Source organism: Brienomyrus brachyistius, chromosome 6 (assembly GCF_023856365.1).
Source record: "Brienomyrus brachyistius isolate T26 chromosome 6, BBRACH_0.4, whole genome shotgun sequence".
Classification (NCBI taxonomy): domain Eukaryota; kingdom Metazoa; phylum Chordata; class Actinopteri; order Osteoglossiformes; family Mormyridae; genus Brienomyrus; species Brienomyrus brachyistius.
This window is the reverse complement of record NC_064538.1, coordinates 14,883,493-14,910,062: the sequence shown is the minus strand read 5'-3', so window position 1 is coordinate 14,910,062 and position 26,570 is coordinate 14,883,493. Positions and strand designations below refer to the sequence as shown.

At 43.9% G+C, this 26,570-nt stretch overlaps 1 protein-coding gene across 2 annotated transcripts in view; it reads right to left on the bottom strand.

Annotated features, from left to right (window-relative positions):
• Positions 1-26,570, bottom strand: part of cacna2d2a (calcium channel, voltage-dependent, alpha 2/delta subunit 2a) — a 240,381-nt gene that overhangs the window by 38,581 nt on the left and 175,230 nt on the right. For both annotated transcript variants that reach the window (XM_049017367.1, XM_049017368.1), the window contains exons 7-10: positions 18,503-18,634; positions 18,218-18,275; positions 6,019-6,069; positions 4,958-5,057 (exon numbers count right to left, since the gene is read on the bottom strand). In XM_049017367.1, the coding sequence (XP_048873324.1) occupies positions 4,958-5,057; positions 6,019-6,069; positions 18,218-18,275; positions 18,503-18,634 (341 nt within the window). The remainder of the gene's footprint in view (positions 1-4,957; positions 5,058-6,018; positions 6,070-18,217; positions 18,276-18,502; positions 18,635-26,570) is intronic.

The following is a 26,570-nucleotide window of genomic DNA, read 5'->3' as shown; positions in this document are numbered from 1 at the left end:
GATGCAGAGAGACTGAACCTGCCAGCTGTATACACTGTAAGAGGAATGGCACCCAAAGTCGGTTTTCTGTCAATTTAAGATGTAGTGTTTAGGTGGATGGAGTAGAGAGGTTGCGTGTGGTTTCTGGTCCAGATGTGCCACTGTCTCTGAGGGGTAAGGGCTCACAGACTGGGTGACGTGCAAGCAGCTGGCCCCCATCATCTGCACAGCAATCCCACTGGGTGGCCAGCTAAACGGCCCTGCCTTCATGTGATGGACGGGAAATTAATCCTCTGCCTCAATTTATGGATGTTGACAGCAGTTACAGCATCAGCTGAGAGAGGAGTTTTGAGTGCAGGTAATGGGGGCTTCCTCAAGAAAAAAGCGAACTCCATAAGCTTAGAAAATTTTGCAGTGGCCATCAGGCAGATAGCCTTTCCATATTCTTCGCAATGTCCAGATGAGCAATGCCCTGCAACCGGAAAGGGCGAGTGAGAATGGCAGGGGCAGAGCCCTGTAGTGTACGAATGCAGAACCTCCACATCGGCAAATGGCCGGCCAGCCATTACAATTTATTCTTTCTCCCCCCGCGGAGTGGACAGTGGGTGCCAGCAGCTCAGCCAGCCAAACGAAGCCAGTAAATATGACTTAGGCACAGCGCCGCCTGCCTAATCCCAGCCATCCAATCCACTTTCCCCAACTGTCACGCTCCGTGCCTCTCCTGTCGCTGCCCCCTGAGCATCTCCCAGGCTTCTCACCTCGCTTTTCCCCCATCTGAGCCTGGACTGTGCCCAGGGAAAGGCCGTCCGGTGCATTTCTATCTTGTCCGAGTCACACAGAAGGACGGCTCGGGTTTTCAAGGCTGCTCTTTGCCGCTTCTATTCCTCCTTGCCCTTGACTTTTCTTCGCCCTCCCCCGATCCCTCAGTACTGCAGCCTTTGTACGCAGCTCAGGTCACACCCCTCTCTTTCTTAAGCACCAAGAATGCACTCTTGTCATGCACTCCACTGATATTAATGTAGCCTAATCGCATATCTTGACAAAAAGTTGTGGATACAATCCACGGCTAATTCACACCAAGGACTCCCAAAAGACTCCCATTACCTCTCAGGCTATCAATCAGCACAGACAAAACTGACACGATCAGTGGAAGTCACAGCTGTTCGATGGTCTGTTTACTACTGACATGTAACACGCAGTCTTGGTAGAGTATTTCTGCAGTGTGTACTGTCCACGCCTATGTAGGCAAATGTCTGTCGTCTTTTAGCATGGCTAGTCAGGCTGCTTCTCCTCCGAGGGGCTGTGGGGGTCAAACCGCTGAAATGCAAAACAGGCTGAATGGATTAACAGGGAGAGATAGAGGACGGCACCATCTCGCTGACCACTGACCTTGGATGCTGGCTGTCTCAATGGGGTCATTCTGAATGTGGTGTGAATCCATACAGGACCTCACTGAGAGCCTCAGGGGAAGCTGTCAGATACCCAACCTGATAAGCCCCCCCCCCCAAGCTGACTTTCTAAGGACAATGTTCATAACTTCTCTTATCTAATGCACTCAGCTTCGACGGTGAATAAGGCAGCAGCCCCCGCCTCCCCTGTGTGTGCGGGGCAATCGTGATCATTAGGGGCTGTGGGATGCATATGCAGGGAAATATCATTTTTCTGAAACAATAAAAGACCTAATGAAGGTTTTTATTCTGAGACTGAATTAGAAAAGAATACACAGTTTTCATCAGCTACAATAATGCTAATGAAAACAACAAGGCAATGAACATAGTTATTTATTCCTACTTAGACTACAAAGGCAAGAGGAAAGAAGAGCATGTTCCTTAAAATATTCTGTCTTCCAATAAGTGCAATAGCACTCTGAAATTCAGTCCTCCAGAGCTGTTGAAATGAACACAAGAGGCGTTGCTATACAAAGCCTACATAGCTCTTTCTGTTATCATCAATGTCTCTGGGGAATAAGATATAGGTCAATAAGTCATGTGGTTGGGCCACAATGAAACCTAACTGACACGCCACTCCAACTCACGGGTTTGTTTTAGCTCAAGCAGGCTCGCAAAGAAAGCATTTCCCACTGGATAATCGACTGTGTCTGTAACTAAGCATCCGCAAGACAGAGGAACACAGCTGTCATGCTATAAACTTCAAGGTCAGGCATGTCCAAGCAGTGGATTCACCCACATCTCCTGCGTGTCTGTATTCCTGCATGTCCAGTGCATTCCAGTGAAAGTGACCATTAGGAGTCTGTGTGTCTGTATTCCTGTGTATCCAGTGCACTCCACTGACCTCAGTCATTAGGAGTGTGAGTGTGTGTCCGTGTTCCTGCATATCCAGCCCATGACAGTGACTGTGGCCATTAGGAGTGTGTGTGTCTGAATTCTTGTATATCCATGGCACTCCTGTGACTGTGGCCATTAGGTGTGCGTGTGTGTGTGTGTGTGTGGGCATTCCTGTACTTCCAGTGCATTTGTGTGACTGTGGCCATTAGGAGTGCGGGTGTGTGTCTGTATTCCTGTATTTCCAGTGCATTTGTGTGACTGTAGCCATTAGGAGTGCGGGTGTGTGTCTGTATTCCTGTATTTCCAGTGCATTTGTGTGACTGTGGCCATTTGGAGTGTGTGATTGTTGCGTGTCCTTTATTATTCTGAATTGTCTGACCTTATACCCCCCCAACTCAATACACTTCATTTCTCCCAAACAGCCCATTCCAAAAATTTCCCCAAGATTTCAATATATTTATTTTTCCATTTTCAGCATGTCTGCTTAACCAAACAAGTGTGGTCTGCTTCCAACACGCGGTCCTGTCATTTGGTTAGCATGCCACAGACGTTTGTTCTTACATCCTGACTGCTGTACTCTATTCCCCCCGCGTACACAGGTATGTGGTAACCAGTGCTACAGACCACTGTCATATCTCATTTTCTCGCTGTCACCCTCTCTTTCGGCAATCCAAGCTCACAGCTAAGAACCACTCCATACAACAAGCGTATAAAATATTTAAAAAGCAGCTGGGGTAAGAACGCGAGGTGTCCCCAAGGACCTGGCTGTCATGTGTGCTTAATCGTCCTCACCGGGCTACGGTGGGGGGTGGGGGGGGGGGGGTTTGGTCACAGAGGGCGGGGCTCTGGTGGTGGCCACAAAACACGCACAGAAACACACTGGCATCAACGGCCGTCCACATGTCCATGTACATATATTTCATGTTTTTTTCCCCCTGGATATAGGTCTCCCAGTATTCCCAAGATTACTGTATTTGTCCTCTTCATTTATAGCCAAGATTTAGGGGAATACGCTTGCTAAATGGGAGGGATTAGAGCAGATTACCAGCATATGGTTGGGTCTCACCTGCCAGTTCTCGTAGCCTCTCCGCGCTCACAACGTGCATACTGTATGCATTTACCCCATGCACACGTCCCCCCCCACGCATCAATGCCTTAACGTCAAACGTGAGGTTCAGCGAGAGGTGAGCAACGGGAGATGGCAGCTGGACGGGGCAGGGAGAGGGGAGTGATGAGACAGCAGACGGAGGGAAAGGGGGGGGGGCGCCTGTGACCAAACATGACTGCAGCTTCTCGCGATCCACTCCCTTCAACACGAGCCTTCCTCAGCCTCAGCAGCGTAACAGCATCGCTCGCATCCTTCGGGAATTACAGCAAAACACTGTTGTGGAAATCCGATAGTAAATGAGAATATGTCTGTGACAGCCACTTATACCAGGCAGTCTAAGATATACTGATGTCTGTCCAGGGTGCTCAGTGCTGTCGCTGCAAACAGGCTTTGCCCTTTATACTCTCAAATCAGTGGGTGGGCGATGAGGTGAGCGCATACACAGATAGGGGGGCATCTATGTGCAGCTCCCCCAAATAGAGAAATCGGTGTGATGGTGATCTGTGCCCCAGGCACATAATTAATGACAGGCAAAGGGAACAGGAACAGGAATGCTGACAGACAGGCAGAACAGGAACAGGAATGCTGACAGACAGGCAGAACAGGAACAGGAATGCTGACAGACAGGCAGAACAGGAACAGAAATGCTGACAGACAGGCAGAACAGGAACAGAAATGCTGACAGACAGGCAGACCAGGAACAGGAATGCTGACAGACAGGCAGACCAGGAACAGGAATGCTGACAGACAGGCAGAACAGGAACAGAAATGCTGATAGACAGGCAGAACAGGAACAGAAATGCTGACAGACAGGCAGAACAGGAACAGGAATGCTGACAGACAGGCAGAACAGGAACAGAAATGCTGACAGACAGGCAGAACAGGAACAGAAATGCTGACAGACAGGCAGAAAGTGACAGTAACTGTCCTTATGTTGAATATAAAATTACAAATTTATCTTATGGCTACTAAACCAAATACATAAAAAAAATAATAATCATACCGCAAAATATTTTATTCCCAATACCCACACCATCCCCCTCCCCCCATAACTGCCTCCAGCCCTTTTTAAAACTGAAACTGATTTCAGTTTTGGGATGACAGACGACACAAAGAAAAAAGAGTGAAAGGATAATGGAGGGAAAGAGAAAAAAAGAGAGAAAATGAGAGGGACACAAATCGATTGTCTTAGCAGCGGCAGCAGCAGCTCATCTTCCATTAGTGCGGAATAAAATTAAAAAGGACAGACTATTCCCAGTTGTTTTGTTTAAAGCGCCATTATTACCCCTGAAAGTGGGACCAGGAATGCCTCGGCCAATGAGAAGGAGACGCTGAGTCCCCGTCCAATGTGCTAATTACAGGGCAGAATCAACGTGCCTGTAATTCGCCGGCTGTCGCCGGCCCTCTCCCACCACACTTTCATCTCCTACTACTATCACTACTGTTTCACTTGCTCCCGCCTGCATGGTGCCATATGGATCAAGCAGACAGCCAGATGTGCTCCCAAAGAGCTGGGCCACACCAGCCCCATGGCAGTAACGGCCATCCACCGGCGGACTGTGACGCCATCGGCGTGGCCACTCACCCTGGCCACGTTCACGTAGTCATCGTCCGATAAAGTGTCCAGCATCTCCATCACTGACGTCTTCATCAGTTTGAGAGTGAGTCCGCTGACGCTGCCACTCCTGTGGGTATGAAGACCATTCCATGGCTGACATCTTCTGTTTCAAACATCGTGACACCTGCAGGTGGGGCCATGCGGCTTCCTATCTCTTGGTAACGTGCTACAGGCCCACAGCTCAGTGATTGTCCATCACACACCAACTAAAGCTTTTGTCTCTTACATGTCATTGTTGTAATACTAATTAATCACAACTTCAATGAAGAAGGATGTGCATTCCCAAAATGACCCCAAAAGCAGGGCTAAACTATTTGAAAAATACTGATAAAATTTTAATTAATGTCTAATTATGTCTAATTCAAATTTTACCAAACGGTGTCACTAAAACAGTGGGAAGATGATTGACCTTGTCCAATGGCATAGAAGGTTGAGAAAAAGATTTATTTTTATTAAACCCATAAAAATGATGACAGTTTGCACATGTGTTGTATATATGTGTGTGTCCCCACAATGTGATAAAAACCTGCAATCAATAACAATCATAGTTTATGGCTGGTTAAGCGTTAATACAGACGCTCCTCTACATTCCAAACAGCCGTTTGCAACTTGAAATGTTCGTAAGTCCTTATTCAACATCATTTTAAGGGTATACGCAAGTACTAAGAACTAGGATGCTGGGAGTTCGCACGCTACGCTGCTGCGCGGCGGGAGCAGCGGCCAGAAGTCGTACTAGGCAAAACTTGAGCGCAGGAAAAAAATATTATGTTGAAGACAGGAAACGTAAGCCCAATGAACACAATTTAGACTTAACAGTTCTCTTCGTTCGTATGTCTGAAAGTTCATAAGTTGAACGTTCGTAAGTAGAGGAGCGTCTGTATTGTCATTGCAGGGTTTATGGTTTTCCCCCACAAACACATGAATACAAACGTGTGTGTGTGTGTATATACAAGTGTGTGTGTGTAGTGGAATTCCTGGTGTAATCATATTTGGCAGGTCCTGTACCTAGAACCTGTTGGTACACTTACACGTCGACGATGATGACCATGTCTTTAGGCGACGATGCGCCTTGGATGTACCTGGAAGAGAGGCGAGACAGTCAGGTCACACGCACAGGCACACTTCATCATGCTCCACAGCTCCACAGACAAGAGCAGTTTGGATGGTGCAATGCTGGAGTGACGATGTGATTCATCAGTCAAGAGTTAAACAGATTAATTATGCTGTCAGTCCTTTTGTCAGGCAGAGACGCTGGCTGTTTTATGCAATCATGTTATGGTTGCAAATCTTTTCCCAAAATAGCATCAGACTGTAAATCTAGAAGCAAAGCTCTCTAATGCATTGCAAGGAAGCTGGGCGGGCAAGCAGGCTGCCAGTACTGCAACATCTCCATGGCAGAACCAGCACCCGCTTCCGCCTCGATCCACGCAGAGCAGAGCCAGCCTGTCTGTCCATCTTTCAAATCACAATAAAAATTACTGCAATCAGATGCAAATGCATCTCTTATTATATGTCTGACTACTGTAAAAAAAGCTACGGGCAATAATGTCGATTTGACATTCTGGGTAATGAACAGCAGAAGGCAAAACTTATCCAGATGGGCACTAGGTCATGTAAAGGGCTACAAATGGATGTGGGGTCAGTCATCAGGGTCTGTGCTCAAGAAAACAGATTGGGGGGGGGGGGGGCAGCGTATGGCTCAGTGGGCTAAGCTGAAGTGCTTGTGATCAGAAGCTCAGCAAGTTGAGATCAACCTCAGCACATGTGCAGGTCCTTGAGCAAGGTCCTTATCCCCCAGCACCTGGGTGCTGATTTTTGCCAGCTTATTCCTACCTACAGAGAGCAAGTTTGGGGGAGGCGTAAAAAGAGAACCTCCCCATGGGGATCAATAACAAATCAATTATTATTATGTTTACTGATAAGACAGAGGCGATTGGTGACCCCTCCTCGGACATTCAACCATCCACTGCCTTTTTCATAAAGGTTTTTAGTGAATCTTGGATTTTTCCAAATGCCTTTGGGACAGTGCTTTACCTCCCATGTCGATCAGGCTGCCTTTTGAATTAGGACTGGATTTGAAACTTGAATGAACTACAGAAGACTGAAGGCTGTTCCCCCATCCTGACTCCTGACAGGAACTACAACCTGAGCTATGAACTCTGACCCCTTCCACGTGAGCAATGTACCATGTGATCCCATAAAAAAAAACATGGCATTGCCGGCCACTGCCTTGATTCAGAGACCTGAAGCCCTGGAACTGTGGAAGCCTGGAGAGGAGGATTAACTGAGCCTGTCCAGGGTAAAAGAAAGAGTGGGGGAGAAAAAATCCAATTATTTTTAATAATAGACAGCGCTACATCAAAGGTAGAATTTCCTCTGCTCTCCGTGCTTGTGTGGCATTTGGAATCAGGTCTGGAACCATGAAGCGTGTTAGCATGACTTTTATCAATTTAATTACGAAAATCTTAATTTAAAAAGAGAGACACCGGAAAAGAAAATGAGAGATTGAGAGAAAATGGGGTGGGGTGGGGATGGGGGGGGGGGGGGGGGGGGGGATGCAGAGAGGCCAGGGACCATAAAGGTTAGCAGCAAACCAATAAGATGAAGTGTTACAAATAGGCCCCACCCATGAGCTGGACCACATAAAATGCAGCCCCACCCACAGGACCATTTGATGATATAAATCACAGGACTAACATTATACGTCAAAACAGACAGGTTTTTTGAAAAGTTAAAGATCTACTCGCTGGTGCACTGCCTCACGTTTTTGCTGGGTTACTGGGAGAATCGCCATATGTTGCACCGTTTGCAGGCCCAGAGAGAGGAGATCATGCACAGGAACTCAATTGACCAGGCCAGAATAAAACCTGACACCCCAAGCGACCGATGACATAATTACATCCTAGCTGAGCATCAGAGCTTCTATCCTAAAGAAATCATTACAGTAACATAGACAACAAATGCCTTCATATTGTTTTCCCTGTTTTATACACAGAGCTTAGCTCTTGGGAGAACAGAAAACAATACCCTGTTCAACCTCGGAGCCTTTTCTGTTACCCCTCTAGCTCACTATCTAGTTAGAGCCAAATATCTATGCCTCGGAAAACTAGTATTTGTAGCAATTTCACAAATGCCAGTAGGCTCTGCTTTAATAAAATGGTTATTAATACTAAAATGAATACCAGCATCCTTTAAGGAAGTAAGCAGTGCAGGCATATGTCAAATAATCACTTTATTCATAGCAAAAAAAAGGCTTCATTAATAATAGGACAACTGGTGGTGGGTCAGAGGTGACTTCACGGGTAGGGCAAAGCCACCAAAGACAATGGCGTTCAAAAATAATTGAACCGTTTATTGCTGGGTTTTCAAAGCTCAAGAGCACATTGGCCTCTGGGTATGCTGATTTCTGTTCCAGTCAGGTTGGTAATTAATAAACCCTTTTGCTCTGATTGAGCAGTTGATTGAATAAAGTGCACAATGCAAATTACATTTAATCAAAAATGTTAGTTCAGGACTTGCTTTAATTTTTCTATCATGTTAAAGTGGATTTTCGTTAAGTCAATATGTACCTTTAACACTGAAATGATAAGCAAATGTCTCTCCCTTCACCCCTTAAATGAGTAACACAGTCTGTGTTCATTAGTTCAAATATTCAATGAACACTTAGTCCTCAGTAGGCAAAAGTTCAGCGCAGACTTACAGTGTCTCTTTTTTACTTTTACAAAGAACCAAGGAAACAAATTAAACTTGAGCATTTAACTATAAAAATATCAAATTCAAATGTTACTGAACGTTACTGAAGAAGAAGACTGGAGCGATATGAACACAGGAGTAAGACACCACTGAACATGAGCATAAATGAGATCCACTTCAGTCCAGGCCGCCCCTTGTAACCCTAAGAGTCTCTTACAGTTTGTGTCTGGTGATCCCTTTTGAATTCCATCCACCCACATGGATAGTGACAGATATTTTGGGTAAATATTTTAAACTGTCTATTAATAGTCATATCAAAATGACAAAAATATTAATAACACCTTTGTTTGAGTCTTAGTTACCTGGAGACGGTAAAACATTAGTGACACGCAGACCACTCACAAAAGCAACGGTTCAAACCATCAGAGATACATTACATATAAGAGAACACAGTACCAAATCCACATTACAACAACACAAATCCATTTAGACTGCCGGAGGACCTAAGAGGAGCTAGATGAGGAATTTAAAAACCTGCGGTTCACTGAAGCCCGATAGCTCTGATAATAAAGTGTTATAATGCACCAATACTGAATTCCAGGAGGACTTCCTTAAATTATTTAATTTAGCTCTGTGTTTAAGCAATTCCCCTGACAGATGAAAGTAACAAATTAATATTAATTTGTGGTATTTTTGTGAGCAGTAACTCAGAGAAGATTCTCTGAAGGCTTATAAGCACTAAAACCTAATGTGTATACCGATTTCATTAGCACAGCAGACAAAGAGAGAGATGAAGATGTATAATTTATGTCCGATTGCGCAATAACATCCAGAATAGCAGGAAAATTCCAAATGTATATACGGCTTTTACCACACAGTCATAATGCAAAAACTCATGACCTCGGCATGGTTAAATATAACGAAGAAACCACAAATAAACTCTTGCATTCAATAAACCAAACAAGAATCATCAACCACTGAAATTCATACCAGATTTTGGCTTCTTGAATGTATGTATTTTATTGTCATCAATGTTTGCTCAGAATGTCCACTCGCCATTCATTCGGCACCCTGCCTGTGTTGTTCCCCACCTTGTGCCCGTAGCCGCTGGGATAGGCTTTGGACCCCACACTTCCCTGAAATGGATAAGCAGTTTCAGAAAATAGATGGATGGATGGATGGATGGACCTTCCATTGAATCGTTTTTTTTTTTTTTTGCAGGCCCCTTTGGTTGTTCGGGCCAGTCCCCTCACACTCCTTTGTTCAGACCATTTGCTCGGGGCACTCTCCCAAACATCAGCGCCTCGCCCTGTCCCACTGCTGTGCTGGCTGTCACACCATTCGATCACGTCGCCTGGCACTCAAGTCTCACCTTCAGCCTCTCCATCCCAGCCCAAAAGATCTTGAAAATTCACGCCACACCAGTGTCCATATTGGCAGAAGAGCACAGCAAGATGGATACAACAATATCATGTTACTGACTGGCCTTGTAAACATGCTAAAAATGCAAATTTCTCTGTGGTTATTTTATATTCGTATCAACCTCAGCCATCCAGATGTGCTGTTTCTGCATGGATTCCATGCTGTAATTACTGCTGTGTTCCTGCCAAGAGGTGCCATTCTTTCCTCGTCATTACCTTGCATATCCCTATACGAGAACCATGTGAGCCAGATGGATCCAACTGGTACCCGAGTGCCGATCTGGGTCCTTAATGCAGACCCACCTCCATGGCAACCCGTTGTCCACTGCCCCCATGCAATTATGCACGCTGTTATTTAGATCACACCTCACCGTTCTTTCAGAGGTTGCACAGCAGAGACTTTTAGAGGGGCCGGTGCTCAAAGGCTAAAAAAGGGGCACTCAGTACCTATAAAGCTCATGCACAAGATCTCATTAAATAGTTTGGGCAAAACGGGCAGGTGGTCCAGGCGCCCCCAACCCCCTACTCTGCACATGCCTGATGCAGAGAAAAGTAAATACCCATCAGTTCCTTTTCCAGCAAAATAAAACTGAACGGTAGGAACACACTGTAGTGAGCATGACTTCTGGGGGTTGATTAACATGCAGTCAGCAGGAGCTGGGCTCACAGATCAAGTATCCATCCAGCCGGAAAAAACAAAGACATAATAAATTGAAAAGCTCCGGTGCAAAAAATAAACTCAACCATCTTTCATAGCTTAGTGATTCTGGGCAAAATTAAGCGTTTTTGCCGTTAGCTGGTATTGATTGACGACAGTGATGTGGGTAAATGATGAGAAAAATTAGGAAGGGTGAAGAGGGAGTTATTTACAGGAAGGTTGTGTGGTTGATGGATTAGGCAGGTTAGGGGCCTATTTACAGATGGAGAATGATGGATTCGCAAGGCTGGGGGGTGAGTTTCATGGGACTAAGATAATTGAGTGGGATGTGAGGTTATTTAGTACAGGACCTGTTGATTGGGCGGCATCATGGTTTTCCAAAGGTGAGCATCATAATTCACTTTAAGGGCGACTTTGATGATTGGGTAAGATTCACGTTAAAGGTGGAAAAAAGCATGAAGACTGACCAGACTGCATCTTTTTCAAAGGGGAGTGTGAAAATTGTGCATGATTGGGGTGTGATATCCTAGTTGACAGATATCAAGGCTAGGCGAGAAGAGAAGTGCTTCAGAGAAGAGACATGTTCCAAAGCAATTCAGCGTATTCTATGAAACCTGAACACAGATGACCTGGTAGAGATTACTGTCACGTGGCATAGAACCCTTTCACTATCACCGTATTTACAGCCATATAGAGCTATAAACTAGGGTAAGGGGGTTCCTACTTTAGGCTAAAATAATTAAGAATTGAAAATTTGCATATCCAGCCCGAAAATGCACACTAGACACAAGAGCTAGGCATGTGACTTGAATGAACTGAATGCTGAAATATGACAGAACATCAGTAACAGTATTGAGAGTGATTACGTTAATTGATCTAATTACATAATTTTTGCCATGCAAGCGCGTGAGCTATTTTCACTCTGAGTCTGTCACTTATGACCCATCTCATTCATATTCATGGAGCAGTTCTTGATATACAGGCATCACTGGGGTACTACCGTAAATCAGATAGTGTTCAAGGTGAACTCAGACCTAATTCCTTGCCATTTGTTTTCGGAACTGAGCCTCTGTACATCTGGAACTCTGCTGTGTTCTCGGGCCTTGAATCAATGGGACTATCGGCTTCACAACAGCAATGATATCTGTCTACAAGTTATTTAACTGATATCACCCTGGAGTAATTCCCAGAGGTGGGGACTCGAGTCACTGACTACCGATTAGACTCGGACTCAAGTCACAAATTTGATGACTTATGACTTGACTTGGCAAAACTTAGTCAAAGATTTGACTTGGACATGAGGGCAACGACCTGAGACGTGGACCAGACTTGGGTCCTGTGATTTGAGAAGACTTGAGACTTGAGGTTATAGTCTCCCCCCCCCCCATCTGCATTTTTAATTGGCTGAATGAAAGGTCTCCTGAGTTTTTGGGAACGATGCATCACTCCCTGCACAAACACAGATGTAGAAACATGTGAGAACAAAATGTGTGAGGACAACTGTGAGTGGACACTCTTTTTTCAAACCTATGAAGAACGTATTCGATGACGTACTTTGATGGGTTTTGTTGGAGCAAGTTTTAATCACTGAAGGTAGAAAAACTGACATAGGTAGGAATTCAAGTTACATGACTCACAACCCGACTTGGACTAGAGTCACAAATTTGACTTAAGAACATTTAAACTAATATTGAAGTAGCCAGACAGCAAAAATTATGGACTTAGACTGAACTTAGACTTTGACTCGAGATCTGACTCAAACTCGCCAAGGAATTACTTCTTCCGATCCCTGTTAATTCCATCCTAATGATGGAGGTGGCAGAAGGAGAATCTTAGGAGACGAGGACAAAGGAGAGAACAAGATGGACTGGAAGAAGGCAGAAAGTACAGAAAGGACTGGAGGAGAGAAAGTACAGTGAAGAGAGGGTCGAAGGAAATGATTACCCAAAGGACAGGGCATATGAGAAAGGAAACAAGCAAGTGGCTTTCTGGCAGTTACAGTAACTCTGGGGCAGCTATTCCACATGGACAGGTCAGCAGATTCACCAGCCAAAATATTTACACACAAGCAAGATTGACTTTTCTCTCAAATCAATACCTCTGAGGGCCTCCATGCTGAATCGGACATAGGCGGTAATAGGGTCTTTGCAACGGCTGAGTAACAAAGGCTGCGTCCCACTCGGGGCCCCCACAGCCCGTCACAGACGGACACGACGCCTTTCTCACACCCTTTTCTTAATAACGCTCACGGCCGTTACATCTGAGAGACGTTAATAATTAATGTCAGAGCAGTCGCACACAATTAGGTATGGCAGCTGTACCATTAATTTTCCTGGGGTGCTGGGGTGGGTTGGCTAAGCAATCAGAGGGAACACATTAGCAGTGGCAAGAGCGATGTCTTTATTTATTTCCTCCTTATAATTCAGACAACGCCATTGTGTACGAGACACAATCTACGGGACTTAATCTCACCAGGAGCAGTTTCCGCGAGGCTACACTGCAATGACACACTCTTAGTCAGAGCACAATTTTTTACCCTTCATAGTATCTAGGTCAACTCGTAATATTACACACATTAACTCTGTTAATTATACGAATAGGTAATGACTGAAGCAGTTCAGGAAAACGATGTCTCTAAAGAGAACAACACTGTCTTTCTTAGAACCTAAACCTCTATTATTTTAGTTAAAACTACAGTTGCTTAACCATTATTATAACAGCTACCGCTCTTTTTTTCCTGGGTATTTGCTGCAAACAAAAGAACAGCTTCGTAAAAATATAACACTTATCTATCCACCCATCTTCTATCCACTTTGCCTGGACAAGGTCATGAGACATAATATAACAGTGGTACACTTGCAATGTCAGAACAGAACCATGCGTTCAGACACTGCAATATATATGAAGGCACTTTTATGAAAGCTAGCCCTAGCAGAATTAAATGGGATTGCTTAAGGTCTCATGGACAATAAACTAGTTATATTTCTGACTATAAAATTTGACTGCAGTTAGATGTCCCGGTACTATGCCATTCCAGAGGAACTGATTCACATGTATAGCACTAAGATCTGAGAGAGAGTAGATTCTGAGCTCTGGATCTAAGACCTCTGAGCCCCTAAGTATAAATCAATAGATAAAACAACCAGTGAGACTTCTCTCCCGGTGTATACATTCCTCTGTGCCCAGCAGCTATTTTGTATTACAGCCTGTGGATAAGACAGCTAAATATACATCAGCAGTTACCAAAGAGTCAATTACTCAGTCGCTTCTGTTCGAGTAAAGGTCATGTAAACTGTGTTGTGTAAGCCCACATGCTTAAACGGACTCAATTACAATACATTTTAAAATCAAAAGGATGCCTGAGGGTATCCCTGAATTCCTGCCCTGAAGTTACAGTGAGAATTGGGCAAATCCAGACTACTTCAGTTCAGTCCCACAGTGCAGTGCAACAACATGTGCAGCCACTGGCCTTAGCATGTAAATAAGGGCATCTGGTCAAACGCATATTCGCAGCCACAAATCTCAAATGAAATATCTATAATAGACTGCCATAAGCTTAACAGATAGCTTAAATATAATTCTGTTACCGCTCTGGTATCAATCACTGATGCATTTGGGCACTGAACACCACTTCAAAGTAGTTCTCCACATGACCGATTTTTCCATTACATAGAATTCAAAAATACAAATGGAAATGTGTTCTTTTGTTGTCTCGGTGCTTTTTAAATTCCATAACAATATCTAATTTGTCTTTTAAAGATTTTTAATTTCTGAGAGAAATTTCTCCGAGAAGACATATTCTCAGAGGTGAAGAAGAAATGTAAAATATTCTACACTTCAGTTAAACCGTCTTGACAATATTGTTATTGCAATTATATTTGGGATTTTAAAAGAATTATAAATATGCCATAAAATTTAAATTTTAATCTAGTAGTTCCCACTTGTAGCCATTGCTACAAAATTCTTGCATTCTTGTGCATGTATAAAAGCACGTTTGTATTTGTACCAGTCTGTGAGAAACACCAGTCGTGAGCCAATGCAAATGCAGAGGCTGTAGCTCCACTGATTTCAGACAACAGACTTGTCTTTCCTTCTCAGTAGAGCATGGTTGATAAAGCTGAAGTGATTGCAGTCAACATGTGACTTGGCTGGCTTCTCTGGAAGGTTCCACAAGAAATGACAGCACTCTTACAAAGCTGACCTGACACATGCAGGTCTCTTGTTGGGTCCCTAGAGTTGCTAGGCAACTGATCAGTCCAACAGACCACTCTATCAGTAACCCAAAGGGACAATGATTGCATTGGTAGACATCATAACAGAAAGAAAACTACTGAATAAATAAATTCTTAATAATGGTTTTACAGTTACAAGGCACTGTTGGTCTTTTCTACTTAGCTAAGAAAATGAATGAGTGTGTAAACAAACATTGTATCTTATACCTATATACAGTCCCAGTTTCAGACAAGGAATAGAAAAAAAAAGATTCAATACAATCCCCTCCTCTTTGAATGTCTACAATGTAGCATATTGTCACAGCAAGAATCCAATTACTGGGGGCAAGTTGTTCATTTTGAGATTTACAACGTTTTACAGGTTTTCAGCGAAATCTGTTTCTGTCGAAGGAGCACCAGGAATACTTCCCGGAGTGTGAACTTAATTACTCCGTCAGCTCACACCTTGTTAGCTGCCCTTTATTTCCGCTGGTTAGGGAAGCTCGGGGAAACATGGCTCTTAGCGGTTTTGCATGAACTCATCCAATTGTCCTTTTAAACATGTGTCCTATGCGGATTATAAGGATGGACTTGAAAGCATGTCGTCATCACCGCTACACTTTTGAAGCACCCTGCATAACTGGAGGACTTACACTTATTGTATGAGTGAGTGGTGGTACGTGTTAGTGGACAGGAACCTGACTCTCCAGCCGCACTCTTATCCAATAACTTTACAATGACCAAAGACATACAGCTCTCCTCATAGACTCCATCTTCTGATTTTCTTTTCCTATGGCCTCCACACAGTCCTACCCATGCTATGTCCTCCAGGTTAGATATAAGGAATACACGTTTGATGTTTTCTCTAATCACTCACACCCCTAAACTTTGGCTGCTTACAAAGACAGTGCTAAATACCGTTGAGAGTTCATTCATGACACAATGCATTACAGATTTGTTCAATATGAAAGATTGCCTGCCTTGTAGCTGATGCACTGGCTTTTCTTCAACTAGTGCGGAGGCGGGGGGAGGGGGGTGGGGGGCGGATGGATGGTATGCCGACTGGCTCTGAGCACGGTCCGGGAAGAGCACGCTCCACTCCTCCGGAGTGCCAGTGAGAAAACATTACTTCAGCACTTTGCCCGCCAGCGATGTAGCTGGAGCACTTTGTTCCAGGCCTGTCTCCGCACTTCCAGCCACGTAAGGGAAATAAAGACAGCTGAGCAGACAGACGGCTTTTTTCCGGGATGGTTTATGGGGGAGAAGCAAGTGTCCCTGGAATTGAGACTGGAGGCTCTGGAGCAGCTGTTGCTGGTGAGCAAACATTGCGGGAGATTAATCACTGGTCCCCGGAAGCAGCCCTTTGCTTTCTATATCCAACCAGGAGGCCCCAAGAGGAGAGGCATGGGAAACCCCCAGAAGACAACTTTCTATCTCATTTAAGACATGTTTGTAATCCATAGCAATCAGACATACACTGAATGTGCAGCTACTATCAATGGATTATTTCCAATGGAAAAAAAACTTTTGGTAACACTTTCTATGAATGCCATGTCTGTAAGAATCTACAAGGACATTCATAGCACATTATAATGCAATCATAAAGAATTATAAACATGGCTGAAAATATTAATAAAAAGGCATAACACATTATAGGCATATTTATTATGCATTATGAATGCTTTATGAAGCTGTCATTCATAATGCACCATAGATACCTTCATCATGCAATACAAAGCATCCATAATTCTTATGCCGACCATTATAATATATTATGAAGGTATCCATAATACATTATAGATGTGAGCTTCATTGTAGCTTATGAAGTATTATAATCAACACTATAATACCTTGTGACTGTCAATAGAAGATGCTGTAATGCCTTACTAATTTTTATACTAACTGTTGCGAAGGTAACTGCATATGAAGATATCGATAGAGATGACAGCTTTAAGTAAAGTGTTACCAAACTTCTTTTTAAGCTGCCCTCCCTGTTAAATGAACCAATGACTGCCACAAGCAGAGGAAGAGTGCATTGAGGAGGAGGAGGAGGAGGAGGAGGAGTGAGTCACCAATCCGATCAATCAAAGTGACAACTCTGCAGTGGAGAGAAGATCCATGGAACCTCAAATCACCAACAAATCCACATGACATAAAAAAACTGTATATAACATGACAGAAGAATCGATGACGAGATAAACTAAAAAGCACCATATGTGGCGAAAAGGATCAGGGAAGAGGCTAATGAACAGCCTAAAGAATGGTGCTTCACATCACCAGGATACATTCTGAATGTCATGGGACTCGCAGCTACAGTCCACTGGCGCAAGAAATGCCAGGGATAAAAGACGCGGCTGCAGATCCGACGGGCACCTCACTGTCCTCACAGCCTCGCCCTTCACATCGGGTGGCCTGGGACTGTTCATGTACTCATCCTTCCCATCCCAGGCACAGCTGATCGCTGTCCCACACCCATGCCACATGCATGTACAGAGGGCTGCCTGGCACACCATATATGCTAACACCAATAACAGTTAATGCTAGCATAACATGGCGATTCTCACAAATGTGCTAGCGGAAATTAGCACACAACAGAAATCACAATACACACAGTGTAAAGAGTAAATAAGGCTCTCTTTGGTTTTACGTCACTGTTACTCTTTTTCTGTTACTACCTTTACCGTGCCGACTTCTGCAGTGGAAAACAGAACTGCCATGTAACTATTCTCTCTGTGCAGTTTGGCTTAGGTGCAGCTTGGTTCCTGTCTGCCAGTGGAAAAGTGCCATTAATTAGACTCTTTGCTGAAGTGGAGCACCTGGTTTGGGTGTGGGTGTGTGGGGGGGGTGGTGGTTGGAGGGGTTGTGGAGCCATGGGGCCCTGTGAGTCCAGCCTCAGCTCACAGGTACTTAAGCCGTGACAGGCCGGGTATGCTCCAGCGCCCTCATCCCAGAACCCCGCTAACGACCCTGTCCAGAGTCTGCCTGGTGACGGCTGATACAAATAACCTCCGCCCCTCCCCTAAACCCTACAGCAGGAACCGAGCTCTAACAATTGATGCCCCAGTGATGCCAACCTAGCATAAACTCTATTAAAAAAAAGTTAAATTATGTGAAATTGACTTGACTCCATATCCAGGCTTCGAGGAGGCTCAGCTCTGCAAAGCCTCACCAAGCAGAAGAGGGGGCCTGCGATTGTACTCAGGAAGAATTAGGTACACAGATATAAAAAAGAGGCCTTGCTCACCATGGGCGTCTGCGGACATCGTACAGATCAATCTTATTTGGGGCTCTCCATGGTGTGGCTGTGTAATGGAACAGATATCACGAGTAAGATAGACTTTTGGTGGGATATAACTTCAACTTGTTTGAATACAAAACAAGAGCCTGTATTTTTACAGATCTCGCTTGTTATGATCTCAGTGTTTCATGTTACACATCATACGAATAGTTCTATCAGATAACAAAAGGCCCATTTCTAACTCCTGGGTTCAGTGGTCCAAATGAACAGATGAGTTGGAGGCGGGGCTACCTGGGTAGTATCTGGTGACACCCGTGGCACTGCCAAACACCTGCCACCGCAGAGAGGGGTCCTCTTTGCTGTTTTCTATGAAGACTTTCTCCAGCGCCTGCGTCCAGTTCAGCTCATTCAGGATGACAGGGGCTAAGAACACAGCAGGTGGGGGGGGGGGGTCACACAGCAACGCACAACATTATACAGACCTATTTAAAATAAGAGGTGATGCTACGGAGATGTGCTACTATTCAGCCACACTCCACTTAGGATTAGATCCATTTATTACAGCCACACACAATAACCAGAAACAATACAATCACCCTGATGACTGTGTGAAGGCTGAACCTCAAAATGACAATTCTGAGTGAATCCAAGGAGTGACATGAAGTGTCCAGTTATGAGAACACTGAATTCATGGGAAAAAAACATCCATTGAGAGACATTTGGAGGTCTTACCATTACAGGACACTCTATTACACAAGGTCACTTATGTTTTCTAATGTATGTACTCTATAGCTGATCATTAACCATTAAATGAAGCCAAATCTGCATATCCTCAACCTTTTCTGTTTTTCTTTTAGCATGCTGCATCTGTCTAAACAAATCCCCATATTCTTTCATATTATTTAACAGCCGAGCATGAGTCAAAAGATGCGAGGAGTAATTAGAAGTTAAATGTGAGCCTGATTAAAAGGAGAGCCCAACCACTTGTGTGTGTGTGTGGGGGGGGAGTCTGTTTGTATACCCTTCTGATTTAATTAGCCATCCAGCCGTGTCCCAGCCGATAAGCCCTGGAACCGAGGGCCAACGTTTGCGGCTCTCATCATTTGAATTCCACAAAAATAAATGATATATCCTTGCTTTTCCCCCAGAATTTTCAATTAAGCCCCCTCCCCCACTATATAAGCTCCCCCAGTCTTCCCAGGAGGAGGGGGGCATGACTCTTCTCCAGTCCAGACGGATCCGTGCTCCTGGTGTTTGAAATTTGAAGTAGCTAGAAACTTCCCTGATCAGCGCATTGGTGGAATATCGAAAGTTACTGAATGGATGGGTTGGTGACATTTTATGAACACAAAATATGTTTTGCGTACACCGATTCTAAATAAAAGTACACTAATTGCAAAGATGCAATTCCATGCTGTAAACTGGCTCCGGAGCTTCCCACCATGTTGCGATGTTCTGAGGCGTCCTGGAGTGGGCGTGTCCAGATGGTTAAAGGCGTGTTCACTCCAAATTCCAGCTGACCAATAGACGTGTAAGCTGCTAAGGCCCGCCCACCCGTTAAAACAGTGCCGAAAGTCAGGAGCCAACCCGCATTCCAAAAGCAAAAAAAAGAATCAAAAGGAAAGAAAAACATTACAGAAGCAAAACTAGAGAAGAAGTAGTAAAAAATGATTTTATTCAACTTTTTTGATATTCGGAATACATATTTTCATTCTGATACTTAATAATTTGCTTTCGGTTTTCAAAATATTGATTAATACTTTTGGCACAAAATTAACTCCATACAGGCCCCAGGACTCCAAACTGAGCTGAGCCTTCAAGAGTGATGAGATGAGCAAAGCTCACCACGTAATCTGATTTGAATTTGGGGTTCGCTTCTCCTGCTTCAGAGCAAGGTCACGCAGACCATGCTCAACCTCATGATCAAAAACCACAGAACACGTTCAACATCACCTTAAGCATATACCTTAAACGTACATATCGTTTTGGTCTTACCCATGTCTGGTCTTGCTCAGAATCATTCAGCATTTTGGGTATCCATTGATGTGGAAAACCTGACAATTACCCTCTAGCTGACTCCTAACCTGGCCTTACACTGCAAATATCAGCAAGAGGGTAGCCAGGGTGATATAGATGAAACATGAGAGCAAGGTCCATTGAAATGCAGATGCCTTCGTGTCTTTATCAAGAAGCCTCAGTGACGATGCTCCTTTTGATGCCTCTCCGCACAGCCTATTTCTCACACACCGACAGCGAAATTGGTGCTAATTATGACCATCCATCATGCGCTAAAACATGCGCGCATGCGCACACGCAGGCACACGTCACGCACGCACAGGACCAGCGGTGTAGCTTAGGGTGCTGAGCAGATGTGAAATAAATTGCTCTTGTCACCAAAAGGCACATTTTAACGTGGGAGCTCAAAGCAGTTTGTCCTCTGCAACAAAAAGACATAAATAAAAAAAAATCGTGGGTGGAGAGACAGAGAAAGTGAGAGAGAGAGAAAGGGAGAGCGAATGAGACAGGAATGGGTCTGATTCCCACTTTAACATTCCACATAGTGAACTACGGCACTATAATGTATTGTTGCGCCAAGTCTAGCTGTGGGAGGTAATACATCATTCAGTATTTAAATGCTAATCAGTGCTGTGAGCCCCTTTGAGGCCTGTCAGAAGGCTCACTCCATGGCAGATCCACAAGATGCAACGGAACACAATGGCCACAAACTCCGTACCACATCGGCAAGATGCTTTGTAAATACGGCTACAAAAAAGAGAAACGTCCCAGCAATTCTGGATTTGCTTAGCTGGGCCAATGCTGTCGCTCAAAAGCATCGCTCGCTGACTGCACCCACCCCCCCCCCCACCCCAACCCCCCAAGTCCCCAAACCTTACCAGAGCCAAGCGCCCAGCAGGAGAAAAAACACACACAAGCCACCATGAATAACACCGGGAGGAGAAACAATAAATAAATAAATAATGATGCACCGAAGCCATCAAAGTGTAGCGGGAGCGGATTCCCGCCAAGCTGTTCTCTGCTCCACCATCTGGCAGGCGACACGCGAGTTTTCACGCCGTTTTCCCGAGCGCGCTCTTTCTGACTCGAGCCTGACAGCCTTCGGATAAAGCGTGCCTCTCTTTACGAGCTTGAAGGGGCGTGGGCGATGGAGTTTTCCCTCACCTCGGGGCTCTGGAACCAAGGGTACGGCAACAAACGAAGCCTGAGTGCAGGCACATTTAGCAAGGAAAACGAGCCGGACAGAAAAATTTAGGTTCACACCCAAAAGCCACATTCTCCAGAAACAAAACTGCTGAATGACAGATACTCTGGGAATTATATCTCTGCCGATAGGTTATCTTACGAAAAAAAAGTATGTTTCACGATAAGGAAACACATACCGGCTAATTTTGTCTGATTTATTCCAAGTTTTACTTTTCAGCTGCAGAGTCGATAAAAAGAAAAATCTCCTCTGGGAAAAATTCCCGCTTATGGCTGACTTGGCCCCTAAACGTTATTAGAGTCATCCTTCATTGGAAAAATCCATCCCAATGATATCTTTAAAAGGCAATCTATCAGCGGCGATGTTCTGAGACAGTCAGGACCGGGCTCGAGCATGCCCTTTCTAAAACGAGGACGCAGCAGCAGAACAATTATTTGCAGGATTTATTGAATGCTGTCCAGCGAAATCATTCTTCACAGCGATTATTTATGTTCATTTCAGTGGGTGCGCCATGATGCAGTCACAACGAAACTGTATATTACAACCAGCATTAATCCACCAGTGTCTCTTTGCACAGAGCATAAAACACACTTTGTGCTGGATTATGTTAATGGTGAAGGTATTTACCTTCTAAGTAAAAACAGGAGGCCGTACTATACATTTCAAATAGGAAAGAGAGGATATATGTCAAAGTGTAGTGGATTTTACGTGACACTGTCTCAATCACATTATCATAGATTTTATGGATTTCAATAGACACTGGATTCCTTTTCCTGGCATCTTCAATCGGCTCGCTGCACATCTCCGTGGAAATCAGCAAGCACTGACCCCTTAAACCCACGTGCAATCCCACCGGGATCTCCGCACTCCATTCAGCACGAGTCGCGGGGTGTCGGACTCCTGCATCGACCCAGCAGCATGGAAACGTCATGCATCTTTTGAAAGTGTTACTTTAGCACACCAGGATCACGGACGCTGTGAAACCTTAAACGAAAAGGTACAAACCGAGGTGGGAAAACTCATGAACTGGTTTATGTGTGAACGCATATGCGTTCAGTGCGGGAAAGATCCCCATGTCAGTTTCACAATGAAAACTGGATTAAAGAAATAATCTGAAAAAAAATAATAATAATAATAAAAAATCACATCGGAGACGAGTGGAGAACTATGGGAAATGGCGGGGGGAGAGGAATAAATGTGTCTTCGCTAAAACTGATTGCGTTTTTAATTAAAGGCGATACAGTAAATAATAAACAAATAAAATGTAATTTTTGTGCTTAGTGGTGGGTGAAGTGGTGGGTGGTGTCATCAGTGTTCTAATTAGCGTGCGGGAAATGATAGTACCCCTTCGCTGGCTTGAGAGTAGGGGCGTGGAGTTTATTTTTTTAGCGGGGGGTGGAGAGAGAGTTAGTAAGTCAAATCAAGAGGAACCCTATGAAGAGACACACACGTAACACCAGGACAACTGTTCCATCTAGCCTGCCTGGACCTTAGAATCCAGCTCACGGAAGTCAAGATAAAGCCTCATGTCTGTCTGGTAAGAGAAATGCGTGCTTGAAAGCAGACACTGCTCCACCATGCCGTCTTAGCTCAGTGCAAGACCTCCACAGCTCCTCTGCTGACCACAGCATCAGAAGGATAAATCGCACGTCGCAGTGACGATACCAGGAACTAGCATAACTCTCACGGGCAAGCATTCTCACTCTGTTTCCGCTTCCGTCTTGTAAACAATGAGCTATGTTTGGATCCTATATTCTGAATTTGATTGACATGGTTTCCTCACATTTGATTTTATTATTTCTACAGATGTGACTCAGATTGAAAGTGATGACAGTGATTGACACCATAATGTTGATAGAAAAAAAAACGTCACGGCTGAGCAATGAAATTACATTTGCTTAGTCCCTAAATATATATTTTAGTGGCATAAACACCTTAATGTTCCAGATTAACAAGAGCAAATTTCCAAAGCTTATTCAGTCCATTTTTAGTGGTTTATGAGATGAGACCTACTGTAATGTCGATGACCTACAATCAGGCTTCCTCAACATGTGTTGGGAACAGAAACTCACTCAGTCATCATAAAATCCAAAAAAAGAACTTTCGTTAAATTTCCGAAACTCATCAAAGCTCCTTTCAGACATGTACTGCCACACTGAACGTTTCTAGGCATTACTCAGAAGCGCTGCATGTGTGAATGCAAATGTACAAAAAAGTCATGCAGTTTATTTAACAGACTTGATCTCACTAGCAAAGTCCGGGGCTTTGTCCCATTTGCCCACCAAGAGCACACTTACACACTTCTACACTTGGCGGTATCCATGGGTGGGTTGTCCCTCAAGTAAGCCAAGTGCAGCGTGTTTAATGTGCACCTTATCCACACTGCATGGAAGTGGTCTTTGGCCAAGTACATAGACCACAATGCACTACAACATTGACCACTTACTTTCGCATCAAACACAAGGAAGTCTGTCGGCATATCAGAGCACAACGAAGTTTCAAATTTAAGTGTGGAAAGATGTATAATGAATGTTTACATATCTAAGCTATGGTAATGGACAATCCCAAACACGATTCACACAAATGATAACGTAGTCGTAGCATGTTTCATGTTCACCTCTTCAGATATCAAGTGTGTCCCATTGTTTTTATGAAATGGCCGAGCACTTGAGCTCTTTACAAACACTTGTCCATTTTGCATCTTACATCAACATACATCACCAAAGTGTATAATATCTCAGCGTGCTTGCACATAAGTGGGGTATATGGGAGGAAGCCTGGATCATTACCGATTGACCCCCATGTGTGAATGGAGGAGAATATTTTCCCTAGAATTCACCATGAGCGAGTAAGCATGTTTATGACAATTATATCATGTGACTGCGTGAAAATAGAAAAATACGAACAGCCAGAAAATTCTGTAAGGGCCAACACATAAATCATCCAACAGATTCAAAAAATGGCGAGCGACTCAGGTGTGTATGATGACATTACAAACCCGCTAAGGTGGAAGTGAACAGCAAACACCATCGGTGTGCTGAAAATAACACACTGTGAATTCCGCAGTATACTTTTTGTACACATCCTGCCTCCTGCAGGTTGGACCCAAGCACTGCTCCTCATCGAAACCAACTGGAGTATTTCTAGTAGGTGTGAATGTATCTGACATGGAAAATCTCTGGTTGTATGTCATGTGTGAAAGGGTAACTCCAGAATATTCCACACCTTATTCTCCGGATGACGTCCAGGGTTCATGTGTAAAAATGGCTCAATTTTCTTGAAAACATATCCAATGGACTAAGTCAGTTTTGGAAGATTTTGATGCGGTAATGCTAGAATTTTTCAATCGAGATAGCAGATTTATATCTTTATGAAATGATTAAACTGAAGTTAATGTGATTTCACTGGCATAACTGAAAAAAATACAATTCAGCAGCAACTTGAAGTAGTCATGACAAATTAGCAAAGGAGAGCCACAGCCTTGAAAACAAATACAATTAAAATTAATTCTCTAATTGCTCCAAAAACTGAAATAATGCCATAATTAGAATCAGAAAATAGGGGTGATAATGGCAACATGTGCAATAAATGAAAGATTTGTTTCGCAAACTGATTTGGCCTTGGTGCCGAGGGCTGCTCCGTGCCCCCCGCTATAGGCTCCGGCAGGACGCTGACAGTCCAGCCCTCTGTGTGATGGATTTTTAGCTTTTTACTGTCTGTCGCACCAAGGAAATTGGGATTTACTTTTACCATACTTGCCGCGTCTCACTTTTGCTCTTACTTGCCACTCCATGCTATCTTCTTGAGATTTAGGCAAAATACCACAATCATACTGCTTCCTGTTCCTTCCGTAGAAGTTCTGCTATGCTTTTCGGCAATACTGTGAACCACCATTCAGTGATTTTCACTGAATACATCTCTGCGTTATTTTCTTAAAGGTGGACAACTAATTGTCTGTGCAATGAGGTATTTACACATTCAGTTGACTATAGTTATACAACATCACAGTGTCGTTGTAATTTCCACTCTGGATGCTTGTACTATAACACAATGGGTCACATACTCACAAAATGTAAAGATATAATTGAAAACCTGGCTGAACAATCAGTCACATGTTTTGCTATGGATCCCCAACAATTTCAGTGGCAGCTTATTAAACAAAACAAATGGATGCATCTTCAGCACTTTGTAACTGTGGGATGGCATGACACTCTTCTCCAAACCAGAATCCAGAATAGCTTCATTGCTTTAGCTATTTCGTCTTAATTTAATTTCCGCCAAGTCTGTGCAGTTTCACCCCATTTTAGAAGAGTATAAGCATCCAGGCTGAAACTAATTTACAAATAAATACTGGGCTTCTTAGACAGCCTTCATGTCCCGCATTACACACGCATTTCATACTCACCATACTTTCCATGTAGAGGAAGAGTATAACTGATATGTCTCGTTGTCTTCAACTCAACAAAACGCCCAGGTGTTTCCGAAACATGTACGCAGGGGACATTCAAACCCTCTCGTCACTACTTCCATGATACCCCCACCTCGGATTTTTTTGTGACCATTTTGTAATAAGCATTGATAATTAGAAAAAAAATGTTTGAATGTTTGACCTGAGCTAATTAGAAAGTTTTGAGACTTGGCAGCTGTAATCACCAATGGAATAATGAATAATAAAATGGCTCATTACCGCACTAAGGGAATAGTTTCAATCTCAATAAATGGCCATGGTCCCAGACAGACAAATAAAACCAGGACATTGCCGCCGTCTCATTGAGCCGCTGACAGGAGCAGAATAAAAGAAACATTTTACACTAAATGGAGTATACTATTAAAATCTCTCTCTCTCTCTCTCTCTCTCTCTCTCTCTCTCTCTCTCACGTTTTTCTCTATTATTTTCTCTACTGCTTTCCTCGCAGATTTTCACCATTCTGTCCATCTCTGTTCTATACCCACTACGTATACAAGAGTCTGTCTGGCCTTTTCTTTACACCTAGTCTTGCCCTGCAGCCCCCCTGTCATTCTGCCTCAGCATGTAGCGTAGTGGTGGATTTTTAACCTCAAGGTTGTTGGTTTAAACCCCAGTGGGGTTTGCGTTCTCATCCTCATAAACATGGTACTTCACCAGGATGGTTCAGGTTA